This window comes from Macaca fascicularis, chromosome 5 (assembly GCF_037993035.2).
Source record: "Macaca fascicularis isolate 582-1 chromosome 5, T2T-MFA8v1.1".
In the NCBI taxonomy this organism is placed as follows: domain Eukaryota; kingdom Metazoa; phylum Chordata; class Mammalia; order Primates; family Cercopithecidae; genus Macaca; species Macaca fascicularis.
This window is the reverse complement of record NC_088379.1, coordinates 132,882,632-132,909,367: the sequence shown is the minus strand read 5'-3', so window position 1 is coordinate 132,909,367 and position 26,736 is coordinate 132,882,632. Positions and strand designations below refer to the sequence as shown.

Here is a 26,736-nt window from a genome sequence, read left to right as displayed (position 1 = left end):
CCAGCACTTTGGGAGGCCGAGGCAGGTGGATCACTTGAGGTCAGGAGTTGAAGACCAGCCTGGCCAACATGTTGAAACCCTATCCCTACTAAAAATACAAAAATTAGCTGGGCATGGTGGCATGTCCAGCTGTTTGGGAGGCTGAGGCAGGAGAATCGCTTGAACCCGAGAGGCAGAGGTTGCAGTGAGCCGAGATCATGCCACTGCACTCCAGCCTGGGTGACAGAAGGAGACTCTAAAAAAAATAAATAAGTAAATAAAATAAAATATCGCTCAGGATTACTTTATTTCCATTTTTAATTAATTAATTTTTGAGACAGAGTCTTGCTCTGTTGCCCAGGCTGGAGTGCAGTGGCATGATCTTGGCTCACTGCAACCTCTGTCTTTCAGGTTCAAGCAATTCTCCTGTTTCAGCCTCCCGAGTAGCTGGGATTACAGGCGTGTGCCACCATGCCCAGTGCATTTTTGTATTTTTAGTAGAGATGGGGTCTCATCATGTTTAACAGGCTGGTCTTGAACTCCTGACCTCAAGTGATCCGCCCACCTTGGCCTCCCAAAGTGTTAGGATTATAGGTGTCAGCCACCACGCCCGAAATTTTATTTCAGTTTTTAAGGGGAAACTGTTATTACTGATCATACTTTCTCTAAGGGCTTACATCCTTCCTTTCCCCAAAGTTGAATTATCAATGTGTTAATTCTCATATATACTGCCATATTACTTTCACAGTTATCATTTATACCCTAATCAACACCTGAGAATGTCTTATACATATTGTGAGCATTATTATTTCAATTTTTTTTTTTAAGACAGAGCCTTGCTCTGTCACCCAGGCTGGGGTGCAGTGGCGCTATCTTAGCTCACTGCAACCTCCACCTCCCAGGTTCTAGAGATTCTTGTGCCTCAGTGTCCCAAGTGGCTGGGATTAGAGGCATGCACCACCTAGCCTTGCTAATTTTTGTATTTTTAGTTGAGACATGGTTTCACCATGTTGGCCAGGTTGGTATTGAACTCCTGACCTCAGGTGACCTGCCTGCCTCAGCCTCCCAAAGTGCTGGATTATAGGCATGAGCCACTGCACTGGGCTATTATTTAATCTTAAACCCATTCTTTGAAAAAAGAAAATTATTCTTTTGCTTTAACTTTGCATTTCCCCAACTTTTATGAGGTTGAGCATATTTCCTTTTTATTGATGATATGGACTTCTTTCCTTTGTGAACTATCAATTCATATGTCTTGTCCATTTTTCTACTGTGTGACAATAGAAAATTTCCTTCAATCCCCTTTTTTCCGTTACTGGTTTTCTCTGGGAGAGGGGTATGGTGGTAGTTTAATATCAGTTCTGCAATTTATGTTGCAAATATATTATTTTTCTTCCTTATTGTCTGAGGCAAAAACCTCCAAAACAATGTTGAATAATCATAACATTGTCTACTTGTCTACTTAAAAGAAATAGCTCTAATATTCCTGATTATAAAAACCAGCAGGACACATTAGGTTAAACAGTCTTTATGATACTGAAGTCATTTCATTCTATTCTTATTCCTTCATTAGGAATGGCTATCCCACTATCACATATTCTTTTTCATCATGTCAATTAATTGCATCAAGTTCTTCAGTGTTAAAATATTCATTAAGGAATAGGAACAGCTCTGGTCTACAACTCCCAGCAAGATCAACGCAGAGGTCAGGTGATTTCTGCATTTCCAACTGAGGTACCTGGTTCTCATTGGGACTGGTTGGATACTGGGTGCAGCCCATGGAGGGCGAGCCGAAGCAGGGCAGGGTGTCGCCTCATCCAGGAAGCACAAGGGGCCAGGGGATTTCCCTTTCCTAGCAAAGGGAAGCTGTGAATGACTGCACCTGGAGGAGCGGTACACTGCTCCCCAAATACTGCGCTTTTCCCACAGTCTTTGCAACCGGCAGAACAAGAGATCCACTCCCATGCCTGGCTTGGCAGATCCCATGCCAATGGAGCCTTGCTTGCTGCTAGCACAGCAGTCTGAGATCGACCTAGGACGTGGGAGCATGGTTTGGGGGAGGAACGTCCACTACTGCTGGGGCTTGAGTAGGCAATTCTATGCTCACAGTGTAAACTAAGTGGCAGGGAAGCTCAAACTGGACAGAGTCCACTGCAGCTCAGCAAGGCCTACTGCCTCTCTAGATTCCACCTCTGTGGGCAGGGTATATCTGAACAAAAGGCAGCAGACAGCTTCTCCAGACTTAAACATCCCTGCCTGACAGCTCTGAAGACAGCAGTGGTTCTCCCAGCATGGCGTTCGAGCTCCGATAATGGAGAGACTTCCTCCTCAAGTGGGTCCCTGATCCCTGTGTAGCCTGACTGGGAGACACCTCCCAGTAGGGGCTGACAGACACCTCATACAGGGGGTGCCCCTCTGGGCAAAGCTTCCAGAGGAAGGATCAGGCAGCACTATTTGCTGTTCTGCAGCCTCTGATGGTGATACCCTGGCAAACAGGGTCTGGAGTGGACCTCCGCAAACTCCAACAGACCTGTAGCTGAGAGGCCTGTTAGAAAGAAAACTAACAAACAGAAAGGAATAGCATCAACGTCAACAAAAAGGACATCCACACCAAAACCCCATCTGTAGGTCACCATCATCAAAGAGCAAAGGTAGATAGAACCACAAAGATGAGGAGAAACCAGAGCAGAAGGGCAGAAAATGCCAAAAACCAGAATGCCTCTTTTCCTCCAAAGGAACACAACTCCTCGCCAGCAAGGGAACAAAACTGGATGGAGAACGAGTTTGACAAGTTGACAGAAGTAGGCTTCAGAAGGTCGGTAATAAAAACTTCTCCGAGCTAAAGGAACATGTTCTAACCCATTGCAAAGAAGCTAAAAATCTTGAATGGCTTTTTCATTCATAAAAACGAATGGCTAACTAGAATAACCAGTGTATAGAAGAGCTTAAATGACCTGATGGAGCTGAAACCACAGTACTAGAACTTCGTAAAGCATACACAAGCTTCGATAGCCGATTTGATCAAGTGGAAGAAAGGATATCAGTGATTGAAGATCAAATTAAGGAAATAAATTAAGAAGACAAGATTAGCAAAAATAAGCAAACAAAGCCTCCAAGAAATATGGGACTCTGTGAAAAGACCAAATCTACATTTGATTGGTGTACCTGAAAGTGAGGGGGAGAATGGAACCAAGATAGAAAACACTCTTCAGGATATTATCCAGGAGAACTTCCTCAACCTAGCAAGGCAGGCCAACATTCAAATTCTGGAAATACAGAGCACACCACAAAGATACTTCTAAAGAAGAGCAACCCCAAGACAAATAATCATCACATTCACCAAGGTTGAAATGAAGGAAAAAATGTTAAGCGCAGCCAGAGAGAAAGGTCGGGTTACCACAAAGGGAAGACCATAAGACTAACACCGGATCTCTTGGCAGAAACCTGACAAGTCAGAAGAGAGTGGAGGCCAATATTCAACATTATTAAATAATTTTCAACCCAGAATTTTATATCCAGCCAAACTAAGCTTCATAAGTGAAACAAATAAAATCCTTTACAGACAAACAAATGCTGAGGGATTTTGTCAACACCAGGCCTGCCTTGTAAGAGCTCCTGAAGGAAGCACTAAACATGGAAGGAACAACCAGTACCAGCCACTGCAAAAACATGCCAAATTGTACAGACCATCAATGCTATGAAAAAACTGCATCAATTAACGGGCAAAATATCCAGCTAGCATCATAATTACAGGATCAAATTCACATATAACAATATTAATCTTAAATGTAAATGGGCTAAATGCCCCAGTGAAAAGACACAGACTGGCAAATTGGATAAACAGTCAAGACCCATTGATGTGCTGTATTCAGGAGACTCATGTCACGTGCAAAGGCACATATAGGCTCAAAATAAAGGGATGGAGGAAGATCTACCAAGCAAATGGAAAGCAAAAAAAAAAAAAAAAAAAAAAGGCAGGGGTTGCAATCTGGTCCCTGATAAAACAGACTTTAAACCAACAAAGATGAAAAGAGACAAAGAAGGCCATTACATAATGGTAAAGGGATCAATTCAACAAGAAGAACTAACTATCCTAAATATACATGCACCCAATACAGGAACACCCAGATTCATAAAGCAAGTTTGTAGAGACGTACAGAGACTTAGACTCCCACACAATAATAATGGGAGACTTTAACATCCCATTGTCAATATTAGATCAACGAGACAGAAAATTAACAAGGATATCCAGGACTTGAACTCAGCTCTGGACCAAGCAGACCTAATAGACATCTACAGAACTCTCCATCCCAAATCAACAGAATATACATTCTTCTCAGCACCACATCACACTTATTTGAAAATTGACCACATAATTGGAGGTAAAACACTCCTCAGCAAGTGTAAAAGAACAGAAATCACAACCAGCTGTCTCTCAGACCACAGTGCAATCAAATTAGAACTCAGGATTAAGAATATCACTCAAAACCGCACAACTACATGGAAACCGAACAACCTGCTCCTGAGTTACTACTGGATACATAACGAAATGAAGGCAGAAATAAAGATGTTCTTTGAAACCAATGAGAACAAAGACACAACAAACCAGAATCTCTGGGACACATTTAAAGCAGTGTGCAGAGGGAAATTTATAGCACTAAATGCCCACAAGAGAAAGCAGGAGAGACCTAAAATCAACACCCTCACATCACAATTAAAAGAACTAGAGAAACAAGAGCAAACAGATTCAAAAGCTAACAGAAGACAGACAAGAAATAACTAAGATCAGAGCAGAACTGAAGGAGATAGAGATGCAAAAAACCCTTAAAAAAAAAATCAATTAATCCAGGAGCTGGTTTTTTTTAAAGATCAACAAGATAGGCTGCTAGCAAGACTAATAGTAAAGAGAGAAGAATCAAATAGACACAATAAAAAATGATAAAGGGGATATCACCACCGATCCCACAAAAATACAAACTACCGTCAGAGAACACTATAAGCACCTCTACACAAATAAACTAGAAAATCTAGAAGAAATGGATAAATTCCTGGACACATATACCCTCCCAAGACTAAACCAGGAAGAAGCTGAATCCCTGAATAGACCAATAACAGGTTCTGAAATTGAGGCAATAATAGCCTACCAACCAAACAAAAGTCCAGGACTAGACGGATTCACAGTCAAATTCTACCAGAGGTACAGAAAGGAGCTGGTACCATTCCTTCTGAAACTATTCCAATCAATAGAAAAAGAGGGAATCCTCCCTAACTCATTTTATGAGGACAAAAAAAGAGAATTTTAGGCCAATATCCTTGATGAAATCGATGTGAAAATCCTCAATAAAATAATGGCAAACCGAATCCAGCAGCACATCAAAAAGCTTATCCACCATAATCAAGTGGGTTTCATCCCTGGGATGCAAGGCTGGTTCAACATACACAAATCAATAACCGTAATCCATCACATAAACACAACCAATGACAAAAATCAAATGATTATCTCAATAGATGCAGAAAATGCTTTCAACAAAATTCAACAGCCCTTCATGCTAAAAACTCTCAATAAACTCGGCATCGATGGGATGTATCTCAAAATAATAAGAACTATTTATGACAAACCCACAGCCAGTATCATATTGAATGGGCAAAAACTGGAAGCATTCCCTTTGAAAACTGGCACAAGACAAGGATGCCCTCTCTTACTACTCCTATTCAACATAGTATTGGAAGTTCTGGCCAGGACACTCAGGCAAGAGAAAGCAATAAAGGGTATTCAAATAGGAAGAGAGGAAGTCAAATTATCTCTGCCTGCAGATGACATGATTGTCTGCTTAGAAAACCCCATTGTCTCAGTCCCAAATCTCAAGCTGATAAGCAACTTCAGCAAGGTCTCAGAATACAAAATCAATGCAAAAGTCACAAGCATTCCCATACACCAATAACAGAAAAAGAGCCAAATCTTGAGTGAACTGTCATTCACAATTACTACAAAGAGAATAAAATATCTAGGAATACAACTTACAAGGGATGTGAAGGACCTCTTCAAGGAGAACTATTAGCCACTGCTCATGGAAGTGAGAGAGGACACAAACAAATGGAAAAACATTCCATGCTGATGGATAGAAAGAATCGATATTGTGAAAATGGCCATACTGTCCAAAGTAACTTATGGATTCAATGTTATCCCCATCAAGCTACCACTGACTTTCTTCACAGAATTGGAAAAAACTACTTTAAACTTCATATGGAACCAAAAAGGAGCCCGTATAGCCAAGACAATCCTGGGCAAGAAGAACAAAGCTGGAGGCATCACGCTACCTGAGTTCAAATTTTACTACAAGAATACAGTAATGAAAACAGCATGGTACTGGTACCAAAACATATATATAGACCAATGAAACAGAACAGAAGCCTCAGAAGTAACACCACACATCTACAACCGTCTGATCTTTGACAAACCTGATACACATAAGCATTGGGGAAAGATTCTCTATTTAATAAATGATGTTGGGAAAACTGGATAGCCACATGCAGAAAACTGAAACTGGATCCCTTCCTTACACCTTATACAAAAATCAACTCAAGATGGATCAAAGACTTAAATGTATGACCTAGGACCATAAGACTCCTAGAAGAAAACCTGGGCAATATCATTCAGGACGTAGGCAGGGGCAAATACTTCATGTCTAAAACACCAAAAGCAATGGCAACAAATGCCAGAATTGACAAATGGGATCTAATTAAACTAAAGAGCTTCTGCACAGCAAAAGAAACTATCATCAGAATGAACAGGCAACCTACAGAATGGAGAAAACTTTTGCAATCTATCCATCTGACAAAGGGCTAATATCCAGAATCTACAAAGACCTTAAACAAATGTACAAGAAAAAAATAAACAACCTCATCAAAAACTGGACAAAGGATATGAACAGACACTTCTCAAAAGAAGACATTTATGTAGCCAATAGACATGTGAAAAAATGCTCATCATCACTGGTCATTAGAGAAATACAAATCAAAACCACAATGAGATACCATCTCATGCCCGTTAGAATGGCAATCATTAAAAAGTCAAGAAACAAAAGATGCTAGAGAAGTTGTGGAAAAATAGGAACGCTTTTACACTGTTGGTGGGAGTATAAATTAGTTCAACCATTGTGGAAGACAGTGTGGAGATTCCTCGAGGATCTAGAACTAGAAATACCATTTGACCCAGCAATCCCATTACTGGGCATATAACTAAAGCATTATACATCTTTCTATGATAAAGACACATGCACACGTACATTTATTGCAGCACTATTCATAATAGCAAAGACTTGGAACCAACCCAAATGCCCATCAGTGATAGACTGGATTAAGAAAATGTGGCACATATACACCATGGAATACTATGCAGCCATAAAAAAGGATGAGTTCATGTCCTTTGCAGGGACATGGATGAAGCTAGAAACCATCATTCTCAGCAAACTATCACAAGATTAGAAAACCAAACACTGCATGTTCTCATTCATAAGTGGGAGTCGAACAATAAGAACACATGGGGCTGGGCGTGGTGGCTCATGCCTGTAATCCCAGTACTTTGGGAGGACAAGGTGGGCAGATCACCTGAGGTCAGGAGTTCAAGACCAGCCTGGCCAACATGGCAAAACCCCATCTCTACTAAAAATACAAAAATTAGCTGGGCATGGTGGCATGCACCTGTAATCCCAGCTACTTGGGAGGCTGAGGCAGGAGAATCGCTTGAAGCCCGAGAGGCAGAGGTTGCAGTGAGATGAGATAGCGCTATTGCACTCCAGCCTGGGCAACAGAGTGAGACTCTGTCTCACACAAAACAAAACAAAACAAAAAACAAAAACACATGGACCTAGGAAGGGGAACATCACACACCGGGGCCTGAGGGGGATGGGAGGCTAGGGGAGGGATAACATTAGAAGAAATACCCAATGTAGGTGATGGGTTGATGGGTGCAGCAAACTACCATGGTATATGTATACCTATGTAACAAAACTGCACGTTCTGCACATGTAATCCAGAACTTAACGTATAACTAAAAAAAAATTCATTAAAATATACCAAGATTTTCAGATAATAGAGAAACAATGTATTTAACATTTGCAAAATTAATATTTAAAATTTAATTGACTCCTCAACAGGCAACAAAATTTAAAAAGTGAGTTTACTGGTAAGTTATTTTAAAATAAGTATTTAATTAAATGAATCAAAAGATAATGTAACTTATCACTATATTTATTTTTTTTTATAAAATGCATTTGCAAAAATGTTTCATGAGACACACTGGTGCTACAAAAATAAATATAAAACAAATATACATGTTTACATATGTTACTTATAACATAAATATACATTATTTACATGTTCAAAAATTCCAAAATTCCAGCAGGTTTTGTCCATGATTCTCAACATGTCTGAGACGCAGGGAAAACAATAAAAGCACAAATAAACCACACATCATTTACATTTTTGCTCTTAAAAGATTGTTCAATACAAATATATGAACATAGTAAGTTTGGGAGTTAAGGTCTAAGAGCAAAGTCAGGTATTCTGTTTTATACCCACTATATTTAGTAAGTGATTCAAGGTTCATTCTGCTTTGTTCTCTCAGAATACATCCTTTACATTATAGGTTAAAATTCTTTCCTAGAAAGGCTTTCTGAAGACTTTATATTAGATTAAAAAAAATCACTTTACTTGAAAGCCAACAAAAAAGTTATTTATTAAACTTATATGTCTGAAAGGAGTTTTAATCAATGAAAATTAGAAGTCGGATTAGAAAACATCAAAAGGATGGAAGACAGACACTGTAATTTCTGTTTGATGTATTCTGGTAATTTTTCATTTTCTCCATACCTAAATGAAGCAAAAGAAAAAAAGACAAAATCATAACTGAATTACTTGGTCCTGAGAGTCCCAAAAAGCACATTATATTTTTCGGTAATTCTTCAATAACAAGAGGCACCATAGAAAAATTATAACAATTATTTATTAGATACCTAAATCAAGTGAAGCATACACAGTTTCTTTTCTTTTAAAACAGACCATTTTCTAAATATATTTAAATAACAGAAGGAAAATTAGACAAACTTTAACTGGCTTCATCATTTCAAAAGCAAGCCAAATATCTGGATTCCTCATTAAATTTAAAAGGCCCCAGACAGGCGTGGTGGCTAACGTCTGTAATCCCAGCACTTTGGGAGGCCAAAGTGGGAGGATCACGAGGTCAGCAGTTTGAGACCAGCCTGGCCAAAATGTGGAGACCCTGTCTTCACTGAAAATACAAAATTAGCCGGGTGTGGTGGTGTATGCCTGTAATCTGAGCTACTTGGGAGGCTGAGGCAGGAGAATTGCTTGAACCCAGGAGGCGGAGGTTGCAGTGAGCCAAGTCACACCACTGACTCCAGCCTGGGCAACAGAGCGAGACTGTCTCCAAAAAAAAAAAAAAAAAAAAAAAGCCCTAATTATACAGAAAAATATCAAGCTAAACACATTATGAATATATTTCTATTTAAATGTTAGCAATTTCCAAATGACCATACCAAATAAAATGTCAACATGTATCCTGGGAACAAGGGTTTTACCCACTTTGCATCTGCATCCTTCCACTTTCTGGAGCACCTCAAAGAGCTTTTGAAAAAGCCTCTCACTTGAAACATAGTTATTTAAGTGATGGCACTGCATTATCTAAATTTAACACAAAAATGCAGTTGGCAGGTATCTACACATATTTGTCCCAAGTACTTCCATTACAATAAGCAGTTCTCATAAAAGAGCACATCTGCATTGGCATCATCAGTACCCTATTTTTAGTAAGTTCTGATTTAAATGAGGAAAGCAAACAACTCCTTTTTTTTCGCATTGCCAGATTTCTTATTTTTGGCTTGGTGCCTGACACACATTTTCATATAGAATGAATATACACATTCAAAAAAGTCTTTCAAACATTAATCACTTTACATTAGATTGGGGATATAGCCTTTCATTTGGGAAAAATAAGCAGGTTATATCTTAAAATAAAGATTTCTTTTTTCTGTTCTTTTAAGTAAACAGGTGTGGTATATTATTTGAACCTAGAATTAGAAGTCCCTTACTTCTGAAAAGGGCCATCGAGTTATGCTATAACAGTGAGGCTACAAGGAACCCAGCCTCTTAGAGTGGATTACTCATACCAGTTGCCCTGCGTTTAATATAGATAATCATAAAATATGCATTAATGACTATATGAACTGCTAAGAATAATTAACAGTTTAAAGAATCACACGATCATTGTCAAAATGAAAGAAGTATCTTTATTAAATCATCTATTTCAACACATAGAGAAAGAGAAATTATAGCAAATGGCTGAATCTCAACCAGTATTTTAAGAACTTACCTAGTTGTTTGACCATTTGGTGAGGTATAACTGATAGAAGACACTCCTGCCTGCACGACCAACTGGGACCCATCATTAAACTGAACCCACACAGCTCCACTAGTTAACTAGAAAAATAGTAAGCATGGGTAAGACCAGGCATAGAAAAAAAAAAAAAAAAGCAGCAGTAGCAGCATACAAAATTACTATACAGGAGAGGGTTTGTGGTTCTGTATTAATATTTAACATATTTAACAGGTTTTCCACAGTTAAAAAAAAAAAAAAACTCTCTAAGTGACTACAAATTTGGGGCTATGATGGCAGTAGCACTGAGAATATTCATGTCTTTTTCAGGTTATTCCTTTAATAGCTAAGATATTATAATATTAAAATTATTATAAGTGAATCCCGTTTCCCATTAATTTCCACTAGGATTTCTTGGTTGTTGGTTTTTTTCCCCCACAAGAAATATTTAGTATTTAACAAGAAGAGATTTAGGAAATAAAAGCAACATTTTCTTTGTCCTTAAGCCATCAGAATTTCTTTCCTGGCCTGAGAATATTACATTTTAGCCTCTGAAACTTCTTCTTTAGTCATTAATAGTCACAATGTGTCACTCAAAATGGAGAAGTGCATAGTACATGGACGCCAAATCAAACCGACCTAGGCTTACATCTGGACTCTGCCAACTTAAGAGTATAGTACAGGATTGTGTAAGTTACTCTACCATTATGAAGCATAATTTTACTATCTATAAAAGGAGATACATCACCTTTACTAGGTTATTTTGGGGGATAAACTAGACAATGTATGTGAAAAACATGGTAGGTACCACAAAGCAGGTGCCCAACAAATGTTACCTACCCCCATAAAGTACTAGGTTGCATTTTACTTCACTGTTAAGTAAAAGTACATGTGTCAGGCTCAGAAGTCTCCAAGTTTCAAGATTTTAGATAATATACACATATAGGTTCACAACTACATAAAATTCTATAAGTTTGAAACTCAATACTGACTTCACTTTTTAAAAGAGATGGGGTCTTGCTTTGTTGCCCAGGCTGGCCTCAAACTCCTGGACTCCAATGACCCTCCCACCTCAGATTCTTGAGTAATTGGGACTATAGGCACGTGACATCACACCTGGCTTTCACTTGACTTTTAATGGAAAAATCCTTTTCTTCTTTTGCCAAATGAAAGTTACTCTACTGGCTGGGTGCAGTGGCTCACGCCTGTAATCCCAGCACTTTGGGAGGCTGAGGCGGGCAGATCACAAGGTCAGGAGATTGAGACCATCCTGGCTAACATGGTGAAACTCCGTCTCTACTAAAAATACAAAAAATTAGCTGGGCATGGTGGTGGGCGCCTGTAGTCTCAACTACTCGGGAGGCTGAGGCAGGAGAATGGCGTGAACCCAGGAGGCGGAGCTTGCAGTGAGCTGAGATTGCGCCACTGCACTCCAGCCTGGGCGAGAGTGTGAGACTCCATCTCAAAAAAATAAAAAGTTACTCTACTAATATTGATTACAAATAATTTCCAAAACCTAAAACGTCACAAATATCACACTCTACTCTTCACAATTAGTCACTATCATGACCTCTAATTTAAAAACAAATGGCAAAAGTTGGTCACCCAAGCCCTAGCAGACAACCTGTTATCAGCAATGTCTGGAGTCTTCCAACTGAACACAAATTTAAGAAGTTAACATTTTTCATGATATAACTAATGTAAAAAGGTACAAAACTTCCTTGTAAAAATATAGCATTACAATGATTTGTATTTTTTGGTAATTGTCTTATCAGTGTGAAAATGAAAAGAAATTCATAACAAGAAAATGCACTGTACTAGAAACTTCTCACCTGTGTAGCCCAACCAACATTTTTCACAAAAACAGATTTCAAAAGTTGTGCTGATTTAGGAAGACAATCTTTTAGACTATTAGAAGAGATGTCTGTTCCAGAAGCTGTAGTTGTAAGACCAAGTCCTTCATTTGTAACCATCTACAAAGAATAAAAGACAGGAAGATATTATTCCTCAGCATTTTTATAAGCCAAATTCAGCAAAAGCAGACAATTATGGGATTTTTCATTAGCTTAATTTTTTAAAAACAAAAATGTTTTAATGAAAATATAACTACATTATTGGAAATTAGAAAAATACAGAAAAGAATCCCCCACCCCCCTGCAGAATTGCTGTTTTCATTTTGGTGGATTTCTTTCATCTTTTTATCCCATGGCATGTTCTTTTTGTGCATGTGTGTGAGTACACACAAACATACACACCTGTTTCTTTAATGTTGCATTTTTCTACACTGCTATATAATCTTCATCGCCATGTTCATTAAATATATAATAAATTTAACCATGAGTCTATCATGAGCATTTAGGCAATTAATGATATTTTACTAGTAAAAATAAAACAACTATATATGTATATGTTAATACATTTAGCTTTTCCGAGAGGGCTGAGATTAGGGCTCATTGAGGTAACATTTAAACAGAGACTTGAAAAATAAGACTTACGCATATAAAGTTAAGTGTTTGGGGAAAAGAGTTCCAGGTCAAGTGAACAGCATGTGAAAAGGCCCTTTGACTTGTTTAAAGAACTGAAAGAAGGCCTTTGAGGCTCAAACATAGATAGTATAGGATAAAGTGGCTCAGGATGAGGCTGGAAAAGTACGTAGATGATAGTAAAGTCACAATAAACTATTTTATATGAAGGGCATCAGGCAATCATTGAAAGGTTTAAAGTATAGAAGTGACATATATTTACTTACAGAGGGATTAACGATTGGTGCCTGTGATGGAGAAGCAGCACTATGCATGACCATTCTATTGAAAGATGCTCTATCTCTCGTTGGGTAATCTGAATCCACAGGAGGAGGAGGTGATAAGGCCTTAGGTGAACTAGTACTACCAGGTTTTCTGAAGGAGAAAAGTCCGAATATATTCCCTTGAAGCTTTCAATTTACAGAAAACTAAAGAATGTTTATAATATAAACACCAAACTTTTAAAACATTTTAGCCACATGTTTAAAATTTTCAGACATTTACCTTCCTATGATTATTGGGAAAAAGGGAGCACTCCTAGTTTTCCTTTCCTCTTCTGAAATTATGGATTCCAGTGCTAAACAAATACGATGACCCTATTTCAAAAGAAGAGTGCTTCCGTCATTGTTTCACCTATGTCATTTGTAATCGTTATTAATTGGTATGAAAAACCTATAATTAGGTACGTACCTCATTAGCATGGTCCATATACATTTTCATCTCCTCTTTCAAGCTATTAACTTCACTTTCACTTTTTAAAGTGTAAGACTTCCCTGTCTTTTCAATCACCTGAATGAAATCTTCTGTTTTGTGTATTTTTACCCCTGAAAAAAAAAAAAAAAAAAAAAAAAAATCAGGAAACTGTTTTCTTATCCTTTTTTAAAATATTCCTAGATTTTATATTTATTATCATACCAGTATATAATGGCACCTAGATCAAGGTATCGTTTTTATTCATTTATTGACTATTAATAAAATGAGACTATCAAAGTATTCAATAAATATAGGTCATCCATATTTTTCCCAACATATATCTGGTTTAAGCCTGATACTTCTATATTTTAAAAAATCACTATATTCATACAAAAACATAATTGAAGGATAGCTATAATTATATGTGTACCGTGTGATATGAATGCTTTGTGTCCCTTAAAGGAGCTTTATAGATTAAAAAATAGTTCATTTTTTGGCCGGGCGCGGTGGCTCAAGCCTGTAATCCCAGCACTTTGGGAGGCCGAGATGGGCGGATCACGAGGTCAGGAGATCGAGACCATCCTGGCTAACACGGTGAAACCCCGTCTCTACTAAGAAATACAAAAAATAGCCGGGCGAGGTGGCAGCACCTGTAGTCCCAGCTACTCGGGAGGCTGAGGCCGGAGAATGGCGTGAACCCGGGAGGCGGAGCTTGCAGTGAGCTGAGATCCGGCCACTGCACTCCAGCCTGGGCTACAGAGCGAGACTCCGTCTCAAAAAAAAAAAAAAAAAAAAAAAAAAAATAGTTCATTTTTATAGAATAGATTTAGAAAATAAGAACATTCATCTTTACAGAATAGATTTAGACTCAACCCTATCCTTTTTGCTACATTTATAATTCTGATAATTTGGTATATGTCCATTTAAGAGTTCTAATAATAAATAGGACATCGCTCATTTCATGTGATTTTTATACCATCAGCCTAGATGTAAACCGGAGCTAAGTAGGAAAAGAGGACCAATATACATATTATAGGATAAATTGTTTAAAGGAAGGCTCGATAAATTTTGGTAAATATGATCTGACATGTATACTCTGATGTGCAATTTATATGTATAGTTACACACATACACATCTTTAAAACTGGCTGTGTTGAATTTTAAAAACCCACATATACATAACTACTAAATTACAAACTAAAGGAACAAATTACCATTTCCAAATGGTACTTACCATCATAAAACCAAACCTCAAAATCAGCACCAGGAGAATTCTCCATCAAAATGCATTTAGCGTATCTTGTAAAATAAGTGATTTTGGGAGACTTAGATCTTACAAGCTGTACAAACCTGGAAGCGTATTGATATTTTCGCCAGTATTTTTCTAAGGAAAAAAAAAAAAAAACTTAACATTAGGAAAGAAAGTGTTGACCTGACATATAGTTTTATCTATTTATTGTGATTTCTAATAGGGTTACATTAGACAGATTTTCTTATTCTTTTCTAAGAGTAACCTCAATGAAGTCTTACTATTCAGTACTTATGTCCCCAGTCCATAATATTCAGAAACCAAACTGGGAGTCAAATTTGGTTAACTATAATTATAAATAATCACTTATGTAGCAGCAGTGATTTCAAAGGTGAAAAGCCACATACATGGTGAATTATTCTTTAAATACAGAAGGCTTCATAAATTTGTGAGTCACGGGGGCCATGTTCTCTGTAACATTCCAACTTTAGTATATGTGCTCTGAAGCAAGCACAATGTTGAAATTTTTTTAACACAACTATAGCCACATTCTAAACAAGTATACAAATTACATTTGTGAGATATATGACTAATGTTCTAGCGTTAGTTTTTACTTACAGTACCATTATAACACAGAATATTAACAATAAACATTGCATTAAAGGCATGCAACTCTCACCAGAAACAAAGTACAAGAATATATGACCTTAAGTTTGACTGAAGCTATTTATAATTTATTATATCTATATATGGAGTTTATACATATATACATATAAATCTACTATCAAAATTTACTCCCTAGTAAATTCACATACCTGGTAAATTGTCAAAGCTGTACCTACTGATGTTGTCAGTAGGTGAGGGTGGTCTATCAGCAAGAGGAAAACCTTTTCCATCATTTGGATAATAAATAGTGATCTGCCAAAATATTTTTTTAAAATTCTAATTACATGACATTAAGTTCCAGTACTATATTTTGCTAAAACATATAAAAAGTGTTTAAATGTAACATTAAATATTATTTTATAGAAAAATGTTACATATTATGTAAAAGTAATTTTTTTGTTTTTTAACTTAAACCAAAAGTTTAGATTTTCTTACCAGATATAATTATTTTTAACACTGCACCAATTTATTTAAATATATTTAATATGCTATTTCAATTTTTGAATTCCAGAGACACTATCATACCAGGAAACTGATTAAAAAAAAACTTATCATTATAAAATGAATTAGAATGCTAAATGTGCTTAAACGATAATTTGAAGTTGCAAGGTAATAAAGTAACTACACATTACCATATTTCCATCACTAGATATCTGAAGAACTTCTTTCACACATTCTTGAGAAGCATACTCCTTTAGAAGCTCCACACACACCTCCTCTGAATCAAGTATGCTCACCTAAAAAAAAAAAACCCAAAAAATCAGTAATAATTATTTTGTTTACTAGAACAGCTCTGACATACATAATACTTAGGAGTACTTAACCATGGCAGAAACAAATATTGAAGTCAAAATCAAATAGCTGCTTCACTATAACAGTCCAGATCAGAGGTATATTTGAGCACAACTGTGAACCATATGGTGCAAAGGTAAGAATGTATAATGAAGTGTCAAATGATAATCAATGAGCAGAAAGCAAACAGAAGGTAGGGTGGAGAATAAGGACTTTGAAAAGATAATAGCAAGCCAAACAAAGGCAAGGATGAAATGGGAAGTAAAATGCGAACAAAGAACAGGATAAAGATAGAATTAAAAAAACACACAGCATTCTCAGTTCACATACAATAATTTTTAAACTCTAAACTTAAATGTGCATATGCCTTTTCTTTAGTTCCAGATGCTAAAAAAATAAAAGTTATATTTTCTAGTTTTTTAAAAATTGAGATGGGATTAAATTTAGAAACAATAAAAATAGAAGCAAAAGGATAATATTAGCTCACTGACTGGAATTGTGAACAAAATAATCTTTAACCCAGCATAGAGCCAGTATTATTTTAAAATGTTTTTCATTCAAATCTACTTTAAATTAATAATTTAAAATTCAAAACGTATCAGTATCAATTCACTATTCTTAAGAAGACAGGGAAACAAGAGCTGTTTTTCCATAAACACCCAGTCTCTTTTCTCTTTAATAAAGTTCATCATGTATACACCCCAAAGTACAAGGACATTACAGAGGACTAAAAAATATGTTTTCAAGAATTGTATTCTCAAGTAAAATGTTATGTAGTAACTTAGGAAAATAACAGACATACCACAGCCTTTTTTGTTTTCTGTCTGATTGGTTTTAACCTGTGAGCAACCAACGGAGATGTAATGCTTCTTAATGTACGATTCTGATAACCCAATGGTGGCTCCATACCCCTAGTTTTGCTCTGTTCAGAAAGAGGATCTGAGCCAAAAACACATTCTTGTTGGATTATCTCAGGTTTACTGTGAAGTGCAGTCATATATTTCACGGTATTTGGCTGTTTTACAGAATGTGCATTATCAGAAGCATCAGAGTTCTTTTTGACTTTTGTATCAGTCCAGGCATTTTTTGATGTGTCCTTCTGCAAATCTGGATGGCCCTGGAAATCCCGGTTTGGGCTGATGCTGTCATATCCAGTAGTTTTTCTTAAATGAGCTGTAATATACATAGAATGAAGCAATTTAGTAAATAACTAAAAACTCAAGTTGACCCAAAACAATGTCACTCTGATTATAATAGCATTTTTTAAACAAAAGAAATCTAGTAAAAAAAAACAAAATAAGAGCTCATAATTTTCTAACAAATAAGCAGTTTAAGACATGACTTTGAAAGAACATTTTAAACCAGATTGTGAAGAAATATCTTTAGTATTCCTAAGACTAAGACACAAAAGATATTAACATAAAATTAATTTTTCAATTAAGGCAAAAACCAGTCACTATATGGTCACCTATTAATCCTAAAGCATGCAATCGCCAATGCTGCAACAAAAGCAGATTTGAGTTCCCAAGTAATCATTCTACATGAGAAAAATATATAAATTTACTCTCTTTAAGCTAAGAACTGTCTAGCCCATCTTTACTTAGAAATACTTGTAATTAATGAAAATATGCAACTAAAAGCAAAAACACTATATGAACAGCTTTAACAGTAATATTTAACATTACAAATGTACTTGCACACACATTTTTTAAAAGTCATTAATTTTACCAATTTTTATTTTGTATGGTTTTAAAGTTCACATATAGAACAGCATCTTTTAAAGGCTTCAAATGATTAGATTATATAAAACTTGGTAAGGCAATTTTTCAATGCTACACTCTAAAAATTTGAATTACAGTTTTTTTCTTAAATGACTTTTTACTGCTTTCCCCCCACTCTCATTATGACAGAAAGTATTTTGTATCAAATAATATACTGAAAAATTGCAGGAGCACTACTGGATTATTATAAACAAGGTTATTTCTCCATCTCAGACAAGTCTGTGTTACTAAATATAAGTATCTGTAAACACAACAGATGTGAAAAACTAAGTATGTGGCAGTTTTATAGTTTAAAAAACAAACCTGAATTATCTCCAATTAGTACAAAAGATTAATTTCCTTTTGGGCTTCTGAGAATAATATACATTAAAAAAAAAGAAAAGAAGAATAGACTCAAGATAACATACAACTCTCTGCTTAAATTACAGCTGTGTTATTTGCTTTTTGTCTATGAGGCAATACGATACTTGGTAAAAAATCATCTTCTCCCCTCCATATGTCTTTTTTATTCTTTTTTCCATCATTATTTCCCAGTTCACCTTCTGTGAATCTGTCATGTTCATTATTTAACCTTCAAACTCTGTATTATAAACAACATAATGACTTGGATGACAGCTGTTTAAAAATGTTTAGGTTTTAGTAGCTCTGTACTTTAGTGTGAGGTCCCACTGGTACCCTATAATGTCCTTATCAGCTTCCACTTAAAAGTAAGGTCAATCATCTTTTGATTATTTTATGGGCACTGATAGAAGGTGCTGATTATAGAGTGGCTGCAAGAGCAGGGGTTAAGAATAAAGTCTCCGAGCCAGACTACTTATGTTCGAACCCTGGCTCCTCTACTGAATGGTCACATAGCTTGGGCAAATTGAGACGTGTACCCAGTTTCCTCATCTGTAAGGAGATAATAACAGTATCTTCCTCATGTTTGTGAGAACTTAATATATGTTAAACATTAAGGACAGTGGCGGACTTATAGCAAATATTCAAACACTGTAAGACAGCTTTATTGAGACATACTGAAAGTGCTTTTTTTTTCTTCTGAGACAGAGTCTCACTCTATCACCCAGGCTGGAGTGCAGTGGCGTGATCTCAGCTCACTGCAACCTCTGTCTCCCGGGTTCAAGTGATTCTTGTGCCTCAGCCATCCAAGTAGGTGGGATTACAGGTGTGTGCCACCACGTCCAGCTAATTTTTGTATTTTTAGTAGATACGGGGTTTCACCATGTTGGCCAGGCTGGTCTTGAACGCCTGACCTCAAGTGATCTGCCTGGCTTGGCCTCCCAAAGTGCTAGGATTACAGGCATGAGCCACCACACCTGGCCAATGCTTTTTTTTTTTTTTTGAGACAGGGTCTCTGTCTCTTGTCACACAGGCTGGAGTGCAGTGTGATCATAGCTCACTGCAGCCTTGAAATCCTGGGCTCAGGCAATCCTCCCGGCTTAGTTTCTCAAGTAGCTGGCACTACAGGTACATGCCACTACACTCAACTGATTTTTTATTTTTTGTAGATACAGGGTCTTGTTATGTGCCCAAACTGGTCTTGAACTCCTGGCCTCAAGCAATCCACCTGCCTTGGCCTCACAAGTGTTGGGATTACAGACATGAACTACTGCACCAAGCAAGAAAATGATTTTCTTTAAAAATCTCATATACAACACTGCAATGCTTGGTAAGTGTCCAAGTAATTAATTCTTGATTAAATACTCCATTAAAAACTCACCATTTATTTGCAGATTCCCAAACCACTGTTGTACCGTTTCAGTCTGAGGTGTCGGGTCTGCAAATGGAAAAGGAGTTTTTCCTGGACAAAGATGACTGGAGCTATATAAACAAACAAAAAAATCTCATAAGCTAATAAAAAATTATCAGGTAACTTTTTAAGGTAAAAATATTAGAAAAGGATTTCTTCTGATTTGAATACCTGAACATTTTAGAATAACTATAGAAAACAATATTGGCATAACTATGCTATCTCTAAAAAGCTAAACTCCCATGCCAAAATGCCCAGGGTACTTTGACAGCATTTCTATGTGGCTACTGCCCTCTTATAATTTAAGCATAAAAATCATAAAATGAACAGAAAAAGAAAAAATCACACACTACAGTCACTAAAAATTAGTTTTCATGTTGGAAGAAGTCAGTGTTATGAACACTCAGGCTCAGCTTTTCTATCTATGTATACAGTTATTATTAAAGTACTTTGGGGGTAAGGCATGACTAATATATATGATACTTTGCACTGGAGACTCACTCCATATAAAATTAAAAAATAAGACTAAGAATTTCCAAATATTAAACAATTTTATAAACACATTCATGAACACACACACTCCTTTTAAGACTGTTAACCATAGGTCAAAATCCATATGAGTGTTTTTGTTTTTTTTTTTAGACATTCATTTCCCTGGTAACCCCCCGCTTAGATGCAGCTTCATATTTATACTAGTATAACGTTACAAAAACCAAAATGTCTTTGATAGAGTTATTCTTACAGTGCTTGATTGTTATCAGGTCTTTCAAAAGATCCAGAACTACTGGATGTCTTTTCTTTAAAGAAGTTAAAAATGTTGGCATTGTTGTTTGTGGGTGAGTATCTCTCTTCATTTTCACCTCCTCCTAATCTTTTGGACATTGAAAGCATTTCTGCTGAGTGACATCGTTCCATTGTATATGTTTTTGCTCGAGATTGACTATTAGAAGTGCCAGATCTATCAGAGGAATAAGCTCTACGAAGGTATCGAGAATGTGGCCTTTCTTCTGCATCTTGAATTACTCTTCCCCTTCCACTATTACTGGTTTCTTGATTTCCCCACTGAGTATAAAAACTGCTTCCATCTCCTGAAGAAGAAAAATCATTTGAACTTTTATTCTTTGGAAATACAGTCATTTTATTTGGGAGTGGCTGACCAATCAAAAGTCTTCTTTTGTCAAATAAACTACCACTTATACTGGTACTGGAAGAAGCTGTAATTGCAGTAGAAATTGTGGCATGCCCACTATCAATTGAGTCTTCCACAGTTCCTAAATCTTTACTTTTCGTTGAAGAATTTTGGGACATAAAAGGATGGTCCAATACTGAAGACAGACTTAAACGATCTGCTGGATTTCTACGGAGTAACTGGTGAATAAGGTCCTTGGCCTCTATTGACAAAAAAGTTGGCATTTCATAATCTGCCAATACTACTTTATTTAATGTGTTCTTGACTGTGTCAGTGTCAAAGGGTGGTCTCCCGATAAGTAATGTATAAAACATACAGCCCAGGGACCAAACATCAGATTCAAGGCCATGTGCACTTCGAGTGGCAATTTCTGGTGAAATGTAGTTAGGAGTTCCACATAATGTATAGTGCTTTTCATGTGGCATTTTCAACTGAGTTGCCAGCCCAAAATCAGCAATCTTGATGTTCATATTACGAGTAAGTAAGAGGTTAGAAAGTGTGAGGTCCCGGTGTAGTATACCATGAGAATGAAGATACAACATCCCTGTAATGATCTGGTGCATGAAGTGTCGAGCTGTTAGGATTTAAAAAAGGATAATTTACAATTTGGAAACTCTGGAAGATTCAGCATCTAGTATTTAGTATACATTATGAAACCCAGGTAAATGTTCTACTACAATATTCCAGCATTGTAGTAGAACACTGGCTTGGAGCTTAGATTTACCAGTCATTTTAATTACCAGCAATTACCAGAGTGGTACCATCACACCACTCTAAAGATATCATATCAACCTTTAAGAAAACTAAGCATTCCTTTTAATCTTTGTTCTTTCCAACTGATGAGTGTTTTACATGCAGTTAAGAGAAGCTTAATTTTTTTTAGCAATTAAGAGTCATTAGGGTAACCATGGCAATTAAGAAAAACAGTTGCACACTGGGCCAGGCACAGTGGCTCACGCCTGTAATCCCAGCACTTTGGGAGGCTGAGATGGGCAGATCACGAGGTCAGGAGATCGAGAGCATTCTGGCTAACACAGTGAAACCCCATCTCTACAAAAAATACAGAAAAATTAGCTGGGCGCTGTGGTAGGTGCCTGCAGTCCCAGCTACTCAGGAGGCTGAGGCAGGAGAATGGCATGAACACGGGAGGAGGAGCTTGCAGTGAGCCAAGATAGCGCTACTGCACTCCAGCCTGGGCGACAGAGCAGGACTCTGTCTCAAATAAAAAAAAAAAAAGAAAAACAATTGCACAAACATTTCATACATATATTCTAATTGTTAAAAAAAAGAAAAAGCTAAAGTTCCATCGATGTCCCCCAAACTCTCCCAAGTACTCAGTTTGTAAGTTTTTTTTTTTTTAGGATGGAGTCTTGCTGTCACCAGGCTGGAGTGCAGTGGCACAATCTCAGCTCACTGCAATCTCTGCCTCCAGGGTTCAAGCAATTCTCCTGCCTCAGCTTCCCGAGTAGCAGGGATTACAGGAGAGTACAACCACACCCAGCTAATTTTTTTGTATTTTCAGTAGAGACGGGGTTTCACCATGTCGGCTAGGATGGTCTTGATCTCCGGACCTTGTGATCCAACCACCTCAGCCTCCCAAGTAGCTGGGATTACAGGCATGAGCCACCATGCTCGGCTAATTTTTGCATTTTTATTAGAGACAGGGCTTCACCATGTTGGCCAGGCTGGTCTCGAACTCCTGACCTCAGGTGATCTACCTGCCTCAGCCTCCCAAAGTGCTGGGATTACAGGCGTGAGCCACTGCGCCCGGCCTAATAAGGCCTTTTTTATGAAGTATTATAAAAAAATGCAGTAGTCATTATCAATATGAGTATCATTTTTTTTCAATTTGCATTATTTCTTTGCAATAAACGTCTAACAATGGAACCTGAGTCAAAGAATATAAATATTCCCGTAACTAATGTTATGCCCATTGTTTTCCAAATGGCTTATATAGATTCAGATGTACAAGAAGCCTATCAGCAACTACTTCTGTTAGCCTGTCTGTAATCTCAGTTAGCAGAGCAAGATAACTTGAAAACAATAATTTGTGTTAATGTATAGACCTTATTTGGTTCAGCTTTGAACTGCAAAAAATCATGAGAAATTGAGGAAATCTGAAGCTATATATTTGATAGTAAAGAATTATTAGGTGTGATAATGACTTTGTGGCTATGTTTTTAAAGAAATCTATATTTTGAAATATTTATAGTTAAAAATATGTCTATAATTTGCGTCAAAATACTTTGGAAAATCAGGGTAGTAAAAACGGTAAAGATGAAATAATATGACCATGAGTCACTAGTTTGGGAAGCTGAGTGTTAAGTTCAGGGGACTCATTATAGAACACTACTTGCATGTTTCATGTTTTCTATAATAAACAGTTTCAATGGCTATTTGTGCTTGATTTAGAACTACTTTATAGTCACCAATGGCATCCTAAAAAGCTTACTACATTTGAAAAAATACACAGTAAACTGCTGCCAATAATTTAATTTAAAATGTTTTAAGGACAGAAGGGTAACAAATTTCTTACTTTGCTACTGTAATAATTGAATTGTTTTAAGAATTAGCAGCTTGGGATGGAGGAAATCTTTTCTAGCTGAAAGTAACAATTCAAACAGTTTTACTATATATTACAAAATAGCATATTCCTCAAAACTACACTTTAAAATGCAAAACTTTTATCCACCCAAACAAAACAAACAAAAACAGACGCCTACCTTCATTTTCTGAGAAGGGTTTCACTCTATTCTTTAGATACCTGTTCATTTCTCCATTATGGCACATTTCTAATACCAGATATACATAATTGCTATCTTCAAAATAGTTATAAAGCTGAAATGTGAAAGGGCATAATAAATTAAAATATTCAAAAATTCACTGTCCTTGGTCACTTCTACAAAATTTGTATCTTACCTCCAAGATAGAAGGATGCTTCAATTGGCAATGTATTTTCACCTCATTTTGGACTCTCTGTACCATTCCTGCTTTGTACATGGCTTTCTTATCTATCTAAAAATAACAGGTTTAAATGTTGACAGACTTTCAAATGTAAACTGGTTAAAAGTGAACTTTGAAAATAAAGTATACTTTAATTTAAAATAGACTGAAGTCCTTTTATATGTCTTTGCGGTCAACCTACTGTTACCTGTTTTCCTCATGCACCTAGCAGAGTGCTTGGCAGAGAGGATGCTTGGTAAAAGTTTGCCCAATTAATTCTAATATCCCATCTCAATTTAAATAATCTAATAGCACAATCAGCCTAACTGTAAGAAAAAAAAAAATCCCAATTCAGGCAAATTTTAAAGCAAAACCTCCATTTCTTTTTCTTTTTCTTTTTCTTTTTTTTTTTTTTTTTTTTTTTTTGAGACGGAGTCTCGCTCTGTCACCCAGGCTGGAGTGCAGTGGCCGGATCTCAGCTCACTGCAAGGTCCGCCTCCCGGGTTTACGCCATTCTCCGGCCTCAGCCTCCCGAGTAGCTGGGACTACAGGCGCCCGCCACCTCGCCCGGCTAGTTTTTTGTATTTCTTAATAGAGATGGGGTTTCACCGTGTTAGCCAGGATGGTCTCGATCTCCTGACCTCGTGATCCGCCCGTCTCGGCCTTCCAAAGTGCTGGGATTACAGGCTTGAGCCACCGCGCCCGGCCTCCACTTCTTTTTCTAAGTGGTTTAGATAAATGATTTTTTTTTTTTTTAAAAGACAGGGTTTCACTCTGTCACCTAGGCTGGAGTGCAGCGACATGATCACAGTTCACTGCAGCCTCAACCTCCCAGGCGGAAGCAATCCTCCCACCTCAGCCTCCTGAGTAGCTGGGGCCACAGGCACGTGCCGCCACACCCGGCTAATTTTTTTTTTTTTTTTTGAGATGGAGTTTTGCTCTTGTTGTCTGGGCTGGAGTGCAATGGTGCGATCTCGGCTCACCACAACCTCTGCCTCCCGGATTCAAGCAATTCTCCTGCTCAGCCTCCAGAGTAGCTGGGATTACAGGTATGTGCCACCACACTCGGCTAATTTGGTATTTTTAGTAGAGACGGGGTTTCTCCATGTTAGTCAGGCTGGTCTTGAACTACCGACCTCAGGGGATCCACCCGCCTCGGCCTCCCAAAGTACTGGGATTACAGGCATGTGCCACCGTGCCCGCACCAGCTAATTTTTGTATTTTTGGTAGAGAGGAGGTTTCACCATGTTGCACAGTTGTTTTCAAACTCCTGAGCTCAGGCGATCCACCTGCCTCAGCCTCCCAAAGTGTTAAGGTTACAGGCGTGAGCCACCCACCCGGCTGACAAATGATTCTTAATTTGCTTATGTTTATGTTACTCCTATTAGACTGACTTCTAACAATCAAGAATAATATTTTTTATTGTTACAGGAAAATACAGAATTATACACAATGAACTCTTACAAACAAATTATTTGTTAGTTGATTTCTACTAATTACTCCAAGTATGGATAATTACACCATAAACGAGGTCTACTGAACATTAATGAAGATAAAACTTATTTAAGCAAGGTCAAGGCTTTCCTAAAATAGTCTTAAGTTCAACGGCTGGACTTGGCACTATTGTCTTCTGCCTATGCAAAGTGTTCCTTACACCATAATCAAAGGAAAGGCTGGTGGGTAAGGAGTTTCTTACATCTCTGATACCTCTCTAGTTACTTGCAAAGTACAGGAGAGAAGTTGATTAGTTTATTCTTACCATTTTGATTGCAACTTCCAAACCAGTGTGAATGGACTCAGCTCTGTAGACACCAGCAAATGATCCTTTACCAAGCAGATTTCCAACTCTAAAATCCTTAAAAGTTAAAATTAAAGATTATGTGTGATGACTCACAGTAGAAAGGAAGATGGGAAGGGGATGGAAAAAGAAGATAAAATGGATCGAGTGGGGAATTTGACAAAATTCAGGCAGGTATTACACCTCGATGCAGCAGGTGTCTAGGGTGGAAGGCATGTTGACTCCGTGCGGGGATCCCTGAGCTTCCAGGCTGGACTGGAAGCTCAGGGTGATGGTGCACCCTAGTGATCTGGTTCCTCAACCTCAGTGCAGCCTAAGCGCCCTCCTCCCATCTCCAGCCAACCCCTGGGAGCCGAGGGCCTGGTCAGAATCCCGCCGCAGCTCCCGCCGGAGATAACCGCCATCCCCTTGGAGAAGTGTGAGGTAGCCCTGCCCTGCTCTAGCGCGGCAGCTCGGGCGGGATTGCTGACAGAAAGCCGCAGTGCCTGGGGACACTGCCAGGCGGCGAGGGACTCACCTGTCCCGCCTCCCCTACTCTTACTGTCTCCGCGGGGCGGGCCGCTCCGCCCCTAAACAGCTGAGGCCTGGGCGGTTGGGACCCTCCCTAAGCACCTCGGTGCCCGCCCCGCAGCCGTTAGCTTCGTTCGCTCCCCTTCCCACAGCGGTCTCGTGTCATCCCACAACTACTCCCACCCGCCCCGCTGCAGACTGCCTAGTCTTTTCACCTCGATCTTCTCCCCGATGCAGGTCGCCATATTTCCAGACCCTGGCCTGGGTTCTCCGGATTAGTTTCCTTCACGCAGTCCCTTCGAGGCAGCGCTCCAAGCAGCCAGCCGGTCTTGGCGCCCATCAGGCTCGGCTCTCTAGACCGCCGCTCCAGGCGACGACGCTAAAACCACGGAAAGTTCTCCCTGACACCTTCCGAGGCCTGGGCGGTGCCTATGCACTCCCATTTTGAAAAACTCCCGCCGGTTGCCGTCC

At 38.0% G+C, this 26,736-nt stretch overlaps 1 protein-coding gene and 1 long non-coding RNA gene across 4 annotated transcripts in view; one reads left to right on the top strand and one right to left on the bottom strand.

Annotated features, from left to right (window-relative positions):
* LOC135970999 (uncharacterized) overlaps nucleotides 1–19,702 on the top strand; it is a 25,114-nt gene extending 5,412 nt beyond the window's left edge. The window contains exon 2 of the long non-coding RNA XR_010586991.2: nucleotides 19,584–19,702. This is a non-coding gene — a long non-coding RNA (uncharacterized lncRNA). The remainder of the gene's footprint in view (nucleotides 1–19,583) is intronic.
* On the bottom strand, nucleotides 8,209–26,736 carry PLK4 (polo like kinase 4). 3 transcript variants are annotated; one of them, XM_005555889.4, is made up of 16 exons: nucleotides 26,481–26,736; nucleotides 25,717–25,812; nucleotides 23,934–24,029; nucleotides 23,738–23,852; nucleotides 20,568–21,588; nucleotides 19,796–19,896; nucleotides 17,097–17,467; nucleotides 16,135–16,239; nucleotides 15,652–15,754; nucleotides 14,822–14,971; nucleotides 13,585–13,718; nucleotides 13,399–13,490; nucleotides 13,122–13,269; nucleotides 12,205–12,345; nucleotides 10,370–10,476; nucleotides 8,209–8,850 (listed from the first exon to the last, which is right to left on the bottom strand). In XM_005555889.4, exons 1-16 carry the CDS (start codon nucleotides 26,508–26,510, stop codon nucleotides 8,748–8,750), a joined length of 2,913 nt encoding a protein of 970 aa, XP_005555946.2. In that variant the 5' UTR covers nucleotides 26,511–26,736; the 3' UTR covers nucleotides 8,209–8,747. The 3 variants fall into 3 exon arrangements, with proteins under 3 accessions (XP_005555946.2, XP_015306296.2, XP_073896525.1); XM_015450810.3 differs by having other exon boundaries at nucleotides 23,934–24,025; XM_074040424.1 differs by lacking the exons at nucleotides 23,738–23,852; nucleotides 23,934–24,029.

Excerpts from the sequence above, each read along its gene's own strand:
- PLK4 (XM_005555889.4), bottom strand. The coding sequence starts at position 26,510 with ATGGCGACCTGCATCGGGGAGAAGATCGAG. Across the intron at positions 17,468-19,795 it reads TGGGAATCTGCAAATAAATG|CTCATTTAAGAAAAACTACT; the intron begins GTGAGTTTTTAA and ends TGTATATTACAG. Across the intron at positions 15,755-16,134 it reads TATCTAGTGATGGAAATATG|ATCACTATTTATTATCCAAA; the intron begins GTAATGTGTAGT and ends ATATTTTGGCAG.